General features: G+C 46.1%; 1 protein-coding gene across 1 annotated transcript; it reads left to right on the forward strand.

The window, feature by feature from the left end:
- Window positions 1-287: 287 nt before the first annotated feature.
- Window positions 288-4,090, forward strand: LOC134011345 (chymotrypsin-like elastase family member 3B). The gene is made up of 9 exons (XM_062450945.1): window positions 288-373; window positions 411-539; window positions 766-854; window positions 1,607-1,704; window positions 1,909-2,037; window positions 2,136-2,272; window positions 3,078-3,220; window positions 3,504-3,656; window positions 3,979-4,090. The coding sequence occupies exons 2-9, from the start codon at window positions 497-499 to the stop codon at window positions 3,994-3,996; spliced, it is 810 nt and encodes a 269-aa protein (XP_062306929.1). The 5' UTR covers window positions 288-373; window positions 411-496; the 3' UTR covers window positions 3,997-4,090.
- Window positions 4,091-9,379: the final 5,289 nt, after the last annotated feature.

Below are 9,379 nucleotides of genomic sequence, written 5' to 3' on the forward strand. Positions count from 1 at the left end.
TTCTCTCTCTCTCTCTCTCTCTCTCTCTCTCTCTCTCTCTCTCTCTCTCTCTCTCTCTCTCACAATCACTGGCTTTCATTCGCGGGAGTTTTCGCTCTCCCTGTCTCCTTTCTTCCCTGAGAACAGTCTGTTCTGTTCAGTTATGTACAGTCAGCGTTCTTTATTGCCAAAGGTAGATATTCCCACCCACCCTCCCCCACCACCTCACCCTCTCCCATCTCCTCCTCACCCACCCGCACCTCCTGAAGGCTGGGCTGGGGGGGGGGGGGGGTTCTGCAGCATGTGGTGTACAGGAAGTTCTTCCCAGGCCCATTGCAGCAGGTCTGATAAGATGAGCAGGGGACAGAGGGAAGTATGACATGGAGACAGGCAGGTACAATAGACGGGCATGGAGACAGACAGACAGGCAGACAGACAGGCAGACTAACAAGTCAGGCAGGCAGAGGGTATAAAAGGTGTGTTCCGAAGAGCAGAGCTGCAAACCCCTATTGACAACATGTTGCACAGACTGTCCCTGCTGTTACTGCTGGCTGCATATGGTGAGTAGAGCTTCTCACACCTGGTTACACACTTGGAGACACACCTGCTACACACACCAGATGTTTGTTTTTTAGCATGTCTGTGTGACATAGGTTTTGTTGTGTGTGCATGCGTGCGTGTTTTTAGCATGTCCATGCCTGTTTGGTGTGTGTGCATGCATTTGGCATGTTTTTAGCGTGCATCCGTGTGTGTGTTTTTAGCATGTCCATGCGGTGTGTGTTCCAGCGCACGGATGTGGAAAGCCAGCCGTGGAGCCGTCCACTAGCAGGGTGGTGAATGGAGTGGACGCAACACCTCATAGCTGGCCCTGGCAGGTCAGCAACCTTCCGCCCCTCTCCGCCCCCCTCCGCCAACATCCTCTCACACTCCTCACCCTCCGCCTCACTCATCCCCCACCTCTCTATAGTCACACCAGTGCAAGTCTCAAGTTTATTTAAATGTGTGTCAACAGTCATGTTACAGATACATAGGAATTATTTGGTACCTTTCCTCGTGACAGTTTTCTGTTTAAACCTGTAATAAATCCTCTAAACCTATAATTGGTGAGGTGACAGGTAGCATGTTGACATTACATTTGTAACGTGAATATTTGATCCCGTTCGTGTGAGCCCCTTTATTCCAAAGCAGTTTCCATCAAAACATACAGAATTTACACTAGCCACAGCCCTGCCCCCCTTGTTTTCTCTGGTTTTACCCTGCCCTGGCGTTTCCCTGTGTCATTGTCTGCACCTGTCTTGTTGATTGCTGTGGTGTTCTGCTCTCGTTAGTGTTATCGTGTCCACCTGTGTCTTGTTAAGTTCTGTGTATTTCAGTTCCTGTTTTTGTGTCCAGTCTTTGCCTTGTCTTTGCCTATGTTACTCTGAGTATCCTGCCTGTATCCCCGTTCACAAATAAAACCCTTGTTTGGAACCCCGCCTGCCGGTCTCTCCTGCGTTGGGGTCCTACCCCAACGCTCTGTGACACTGGGCTTAAAAAAAAAACCCTGTAATGCCTGTGTTTTGTTTGGGATCAACTTGAAGACGTTTCTGTAGTTTCTCTGGTGTTTACTGAGGTGTCGTGTGTTCAGATCTCCCTCCAGGTGAAGCATGGCAGCAGGTACCACCACACCTGTGGAGGAACTCTGGTCGGCCCTCGCTGGGTCCTGACCGCCGGACACTGCATATGGTACGACCCAGAACACACACAGAATGGTCCGACCCAGACAGAAATGGTATGAGCCACGGTGGACAGACAGGAATGGTGCGACCCAGAGGAGACAGACGGGATACTCTACTAATGAGATCTTAGGAAAAGAGACTCAACAGAACAGCGTTTCAATCGTCTCGTTAACTGTACCCCCCGCCCCCCCCCCCCTCCCTTGCCCCCCAGGCCTGGAGACGTCTACCGCGTGGTGATGGGGGAGCATGACATGACCCTGCAGGAGGGCTCAGAGCAGACCAGGGAGCTGCTACGCATCGTGGTCCATCCCAGCTGGAACATCGACTGTGTGGCCTGCGGGTGAGACCACAGCACGCGCAGCTATCTCACCACTTACCCCCCCCCCCACGTGAATGCCACCTGAATGCCGTGTGTTCGTGCGCTGTGCCGAATCCCAGGAACGACCTGGCCCTGCTCAAACTGGACAAGGCCCCTGCGATGACAGAGCAGGTGGGCGTGGCTTGTATCCCGGAGGCGGGCGAGATCCCTGCCCACGCGGCGCCCTGCTTCATCACCGGCTGGGGAAACCTCTACAGTACGTCTCTCTCTCTCTCTCTCTCTCTCTCTCTCTCACATCCTTTCCTCTATCACTCCATCTTTTCCACCTCTCTGTTATTAGATCATATCCTCCTCTCTGCCCCTGCTCTGGTGAACACATCCTCTCCTCCCTGAGCCAGGAGGGCCAGTTGGTAGATGCTAGACCTTGCTGTAACTCACATAGGCACACCGCATGGCTGTTATTTCAAAATATGAATGCGTTCATTAAGCTCAGTAGCATTTTATTCAATGCCACTTACAAAGAGGCGGGAATTCAAACCTGAGACCTATAGGCAATCAAGTGAGCTATATCCAGTGATTGTCTAGGTCAGGGGTCCCCAAACTATGGCCCGTGGGCCTAATACGGCCCGCCAACGCATTTGGACCAGCCCCAATGCCAGACTTTCTTTTTTTATATATATATAAAAATAAAAAAAATGTACCTTTTGATTTCAATAGCAATGAACATGAAAAAAGGTAATTACGATAGTAATAATGCTCTTTTAATAGGCTATATATCCCTTGACATGTACGGATGTACAGTGCATAACAAAATAATTAACTAATCTCGCATAATTAATCAATTTAAAATCATAAAATCTCCACAATAATACTGGTAGTCACTCCAGCAGTCCGGCCCATGTCATTTTCTGTTACAGACCAACCCGGCCCCACATTAAAGAAAGGAAAAATGATCTGGCCCTCGCAGAAAAAAGTTTGGGGACCTCTGGTCTAGGTGGTCAGGCTGTGTGTGTGTGTGAACCGTGAGGTGTGTGTGTGCCCCCCCCCCCCCCCCCCCCCAGCCCACGGGCCCATGCCAGACCGTCTCCAGCAGGCTATGCTCCCGGTGGTGGAACACAGTGTGTGCAGCCGCAGCGACTGGTGGGGCATCAACGTGAAAAACACCATGATCTGTGCTGGAGGAGACGAGATCTCGGGATGCAATGTGAGGACAACGCACTTCCACCTGTTGCTAGAACAATATATGTATTGTAGCAAGTATGCCATCAGTAGATAAGCCTGTGAGGATCTCACTACACACACTAGGAACAGTTAGCAGTATTAGCATGTGTGTGTGCTAAATACAGCTGGTGTAGTATTGCTAATTCTGTCCTAGCAAAGGTCATCACTATCTCTTCTCTCCCGTCCTCTGTTTCCCTTTCTTTCTTTCTTTCTCTCTCGCTCTCTTCCCCCCCCCCCCCCCCCCCCGCCCACCGCCTCCTCCCCAGGGTGATTCCGGAGGCCCTCTGAACTGTAAGGGTTCGGATGGACTTTGGTATGTCCAGGGAGTCACCAGCTTTGTGTCGTCACGTACCTGCAACGAGGTGAAGAAGCCAACCGTGTTCACACGCACCTCCGCCTTCACGGACTGGCTCAGCGACGTGAGTCACCCCGCACGGCCACCGTGAACTTTCACCTCATGAACCTTCCCACAGTCGCTAATGAGCTGATGAACACAAATGAGACTGAGAATTTATTTCACCCTTCTCTCTCTCTCTCTCTTTCTTGTCTTCCTCTCCTGTATCTCTCTCCCCCTCCCTCCTCTCTCTCACTCTCCCCTCTTTCTCTCACTTTCCCTCTATATTTCACAGTTCCCCCTATGATGTTTTTAATGGTGTTACTTATGTTCTCCCGCTGTGATTCTTTATTACTCTGCAACTCTACTGAATGTGTTCGTGAACAAACCTGTGCTTGTCTCTCCAGACCATGCTCCGCTACTGAAGAGCAAGATGGATGCCGACAGTGGGAAGATGATATCCCATTGGGAACCGTTTTTACAGGGCAATTTTTCTCAATAAACATATTCTCATATACAGTAACTATCTTGTCATTATTTGAGTGTATTATATCGTTATATAATAATATAACCGTTTATGAACTATGCCCTTATTGTTTATGATGTGATATGATTCACACAGTGAATCCTGGCCTAGTCCTGTCTAAATAAGTTGTGATTGAGAGTCGCTGATTTAAAATGTCCAGTCACACAGATAAGCCCATAATTGCTCCTCCAAACGGTGAATATTACAGCAGACTTAAACTCTACCGTCAGCGTTCTTTCGAATCCACGTTCTTTCCCGTCTGGAGATAAGAAAATGGCCACAGCTCTGAGAGGTCACGGCTTCATTTCTCATCTTCCTTCGGGAAATAAATAACTACCGGTCCATACCGAGCGCTTTGAAGGCAGTGTTACCGATCAATCACCGACGAGGCCGTTACCCGCGCGGTGTCAGCTTGTGCGACCCTGCAGTGGCCGTGCGCTGAGAGGCGAGTCGGCGAAAGGCGGGAGGAAGCCGTTTGGAGCAGATAAATTGGTGTTGATGGCTAACCTTGACTTTAAAATTGCAACCATTCGCCGTTGAGTTGGATCAAACGGGGGCGATGTGAAAAGTAGTCCCCTCCCTCGTTTTTAAAGCGATTCGTTTATTTAGGTTTCTCAGCCATTATATTGATTTCTAAAACGTTCTCCACAAGTCAGCGGTTTTCTGGCATATCCTATGATCACGACCTAAGCTCCTGTTTATGTCGCGTTTAACCTTGTCCCCTATAATTTGTCTTGGTGCTGAGACTGTCGACCAAGGGGCTACTGTAATTGCTCGTAATAAAGCTTTGGCTTGTCGGCCTAACGTTTTATCTGCATTAAAACCACAACATATAGATCTCTCATCCTACAACTGTAGTCACAGCAAAACTGAGACATTTAGGAAACCGTCATCACATTGCGGGATGTGATACAGATTGGACGTGAAGGTCTCTCCACCCTGGGATGTGTGTGTGCTGAATGAGCTGACCACAAACATGAAGCCAGCAGTATTGGTCTGCTTGGAAAATGGCAGACTTCTTCGACAGAAAGAGAATAGCTCTTTGTGTGTGTCTGTGTATGTATGATTGTGTAGAAGTGTGGAGTCTGCAAATGTGTGTGTGCATGTGTAAATGAATAAAATTGTCGTTTCTGCAAACGTTTGTGTGTGTGTTTGTGTGTAGTATATCTACATCCTTGTCTGTGCTCCATATCCTCACTAACTGGTCACATCTGGTATATTCGCTGATTTGAATTCCAGTATATTGTGTGGTAGTTGGTGCCCTCTGCTGGTCAGTATAGCTCAGATGATGGACACTCCCAAAGGTGTGGCAAAGAAACCCCACCCCGCTAAACACTGCATCTGTCTCTGATGTCATTCATCTCTGATCAAGCCAGTATACTCATACCCATACTCATCCAGTATAAACTAGCACTCTCAGAAACAACCTTCCGTCTAGATATCTCTTTCTGGAGGAGAGCATCCCCTCGCTGAATTGTTCCTCCGGAGGTTTCTCTAGCCTATATTTCTACTCTGAGAGTTTGAGGGATTTCCTCATCTTCTCTGAGGGTTTAGGTGAGTTAAAGGTGCTGATCTGTGGGCATCGGAGAAGCATGCTGTGACACTGCTTGTAAATGCTATCTCATTTGATATGAACAAGCTGCCAAACTGGCAATTGAACTCGGACTTGCCGATGTGTCATTTTCCAAAGTCGTCGTCCCCCTGGTTTGATAGTGACCTTGACACAACTTCACTCTCTGACACACAGAACTAGTTAAGACGAGTTCCCAGCAGCTGAGAGTTTATGGTTCTGGGCCCAGCCCAGCTAGGATCCTCCTCCTGAGAGACTACCGTCGAGCTGAACTCACGGACCCGGGAGATAAGCAGCTCGACTGAAAGGCCCCAACAACAATCATTAGCTCTAACTTTGCTGCCATAACCGACCCGTCAAGAATGTCGCTTCACGCCAGAGACTCTGAGATGGATGAAGCAATACGGGTTCTTGGAGATCCTTGGGGCTTCGGAGACGCTTATCTGCGTGGTTACACATGTTGGCAAGACATACTTTGATCCAATGTCCACGTTGTGTTGTTGAAAATCATTGATTGCTCCTATCTCCTTTTTTAATCCGGAGTGGGTGGAGGACATTGGCGGCAGATTTGAGGGTAAAGGTTGTGATCCGGTAAGACACGGCGCAGTGAGATGCTCTCCACATGGGCAACGATGGGTTTAGTCGTGGTCAATGTGTAACTGTGAGTTGTGTGCGGTCCCGTCACCTTGGAAACCATCCCTGGGTGGTAGATGTGACAGGTGTGAAGGACTCTTGTGTTTGTGTGTGTAAGCGGGGCAAACATTCAAGGCCACTTCTCACTACCAGGATGGCCTGGGAATCTAATCCGCTGATGTCAGGAAACCATCACAAGGCATGAGGTTGTAAGTGTTGATATCCTACAGAGACCCAGGTTTATGTCCCCTTCAGTGGACAGGGTTAGTAACTTTGCAACCAGACTGTATTTCTTTCTTTGGACCAGTTAACCCTTGTGTTATCTTCGGGTCGTTCTGACCCATCAGTCATTGTGACCCACCGTCGTATTGCGACAACTTTACCGCATACAAAAACAAAGTGAAGCATTTTCTTTTAACCGTTGGGCTGTCTCAGACCCCCCACATTGCGAAGGTTAAAAGAAAATTATTTTTATTTGTTTTTGTATTGGGTAAAATTGGGTAAACACAACGATGGTTCGTTATGAACCTTTGGGTCATGTGACCCGAAGGCAGCACGAGGGTTAAGAGGAAAACCTGGGCTTACTGATGATGTCACGAAAGCAAATGACCTCAGGAATAGTTGTGTAATTCTAGTTAGTTACTTGAGTCGCATAACTTAATAAGTTAACAACTAAGAAATTGTTGTTTTCTTTATATGTATGTTCCTTCAAATATGTCTATATGTCAATTAACCAAACCCAAAAACTTATGTTAGGAGGGAGGAGTGGCATTCCTGCATGAGCATAGAGGTCAAAGGTCAAGCGCGTAAAATTCCATCTGACCCAAGACACAAGTCACTTTGCTGTGTTGTACCTGCCTTTGGTTGCTATTCTTAGTTTAGGTTATTCTCAGCTGACAGGTGAATTATGTAATGTTATTAACGTATAACTTTTTAATTTATTTCATATTTAGCATTCATGAGAAAATGGGCAGGAGGGGGTGTGGTGGGGGGAGGAGTGGGGTAGAGGGAGAGGGGAAGAGAGGAGGTGGGCATAGGGGGTGAGAGGGGAGAGCGGGGTATATTGAGGAGGAGTAGGAGGAGGAGGAATGAGTCTTCCAAACCCAATGAAAGGACTGTAGATGTTTTTCCTGACCAGGTTTCAAAGGGTGAGTGAGAAAGCCTTGTCGAAGGGCACAACATTCCGACCCCGAGCACCAGATATAACTATATATACTATAACTAATATATAACTAATATATAACTATATCAGTAAATGTGATCAGCACATATCTGCACAGAAGCATAAAGTTTTGTTGCTTTATCTACAAGGCGTTATCAACCATTTCTGATAAGCAAGACTAATAATTAAGTCTGGTTTTATAGCTTAATAGTTAATAACGCTGCATCTTTGAGGGTCTTTGGGAGTGATTGTATTTTATCAACGGCTAATTAATTTTCTTACTTAATTCTTTGATTTATTCTTAAATGATTTCTTATTTATAATCATTCATAATCCTCAAAGACCTGCACACCTCGAGGACCCTGAGGCGTGCGTGGAAGATTGTGGCTGACTCCTCCCACCCTGGACACACTCTGTTTCAGCCACTCCCCTCCGGCAGAAGGCTGCGGTCCATCAGGACCAAAACCTCACGCCATAAGAACAGTTTCTTTCCTTCCGCAACTAGCCTTATTAGCAAGGCTCCAAACTGACACTCTGTCACTTTACCTCATACACCTGTCACTTGAACACATTCAGTATTATGTTTTATTTTATATTATTTTATTCTATATTATTTTATTCTATATTATTTTATTCTATATTATTTTATTTTATCGTATTTTATATTATATTGTATAGCTCTGCCAGTATTTTGTTGAACATTTTCTACATTTTATCTTGTTATATATTTTTTATTTTATTGTATTTTATATTATATTGTATAGCTCTGCCAGTATTGTGTTGTACATTTTCTACATTTTATCTTGTTTATTATGTTTACCGTATGCACCTGCCCACCAAAGTAAATTTGTTGTTTGTTACCATTTACTTGCCTATTAAACACTATTCTTACTCTGATTCTGAAACCACTTATTTAACCAGTGAGGCGGACTGAATGTCTGGTATGGTCTGTTTTGTGGGTCGTAGGGCAATCTTTTTAGCATGTGTTCATGTTTAGGATTTAAAAGTGAAGGTAGGCCATGTGAACATGGGGAGATCATCTCCACACAGGAAGGGTTGTGTGATACCCCAACTGAGCACTGACAGGGTTGGAATCATGCATCTATATGTTCAGTATGACATGCCAATATCAGCACCTGTACATGTACTGACACAGGACCAAGTGTGTACTCTAGGACAACTAGTGTAGCATTATCCTGTATGGTACTGTATTGGTTGGATTCTGTTTATTCAGCATTCAGTGACCAGTGACCATTGTCACTGTTTTTTTAAGTTTGTCATAACACAGTGAACCCATTAACACAACATTGTAATTGCTTTATTGTGGCCAAATAGGGAATTGTTTACTCAGTCAAAAAGTGAATATCCTTATCTTTTTCCATGAAGCTATATTGATAAGAGTATATGGTGTATGTGTATTTGGTTGTGTGTGTTTGTGTTGGAGTCAGCTTGACTTTGTGTGTTTGCAAGCATGCCTTTGTGCAGGGCTGGACTGGGACTGAACAATGGCCCTGGCATTTTTGCTCAGACCGGCCCACCACAATCGGTCGGACTCTGAGCCACTGCATCTGACACAAGAAACAGAGGGGGAGGGATGGAGAATGTTAAGAGATGTGATTGGGCCAGCCCAGTGTCAGTATGGAAAATGAACCAATGGGCCGCTGTCCCTGCTTTATGGGCCGGTCGTTGGCCAATTTAAAGTTGATTAAAAACAAAATGCAAAAAAACAAATCATATCATATCGGCCACAAGTGCGCAGATTACCAGTCCAGGCCTGCCTTTGTGTGTGTTTGTGTAATAGGTTACAAGAGTCCCACACACCCTAATACCAGACAGGGGATAAGTTACACGTTTGATTATTTTAGTCAAACATTTGGAAATCTCGGGGAACGAGGATCTGCTATCACAAAATACGTG

Source organism: Osmerus eperlanus, chromosome 24 (assembly GCF_963692335.1).
Source record: "Osmerus eperlanus chromosome 24, fOsmEpe2.1, whole genome shotgun sequence".
In the NCBI taxonomy this organism is placed as follows: domain Eukaryota; kingdom Metazoa; phylum Chordata; class Actinopteri; order Osmeriformes; family Osmeridae; genus Osmerus; species Osmerus eperlanus.

Excerpts from the sequence above, each read along its gene's own strand:
- LOC134011345 (XM_062450945.1), top strand. The coding sequence starts at position 497 with ATGTTGCACAGACTGTCCCTGCTGTTACTGCTGGCTGCATATG. Across the intron at positions 855-1,606 it reads CTCATAGCTGGCCCTGGCAG|ATCTCCCTCCAGGTGAAGCA; the intron begins GTCAGCAACCTT and ends TCGTGTGTTCAG. Across the intron at positions 2,273-3,077 it reads CGGCTGGGGAAACCTCTACA|CCCACGGGCCCATGCCAGAC; the intron begins GTACGTCTCTCT and ends CCCCCCCCCCAG.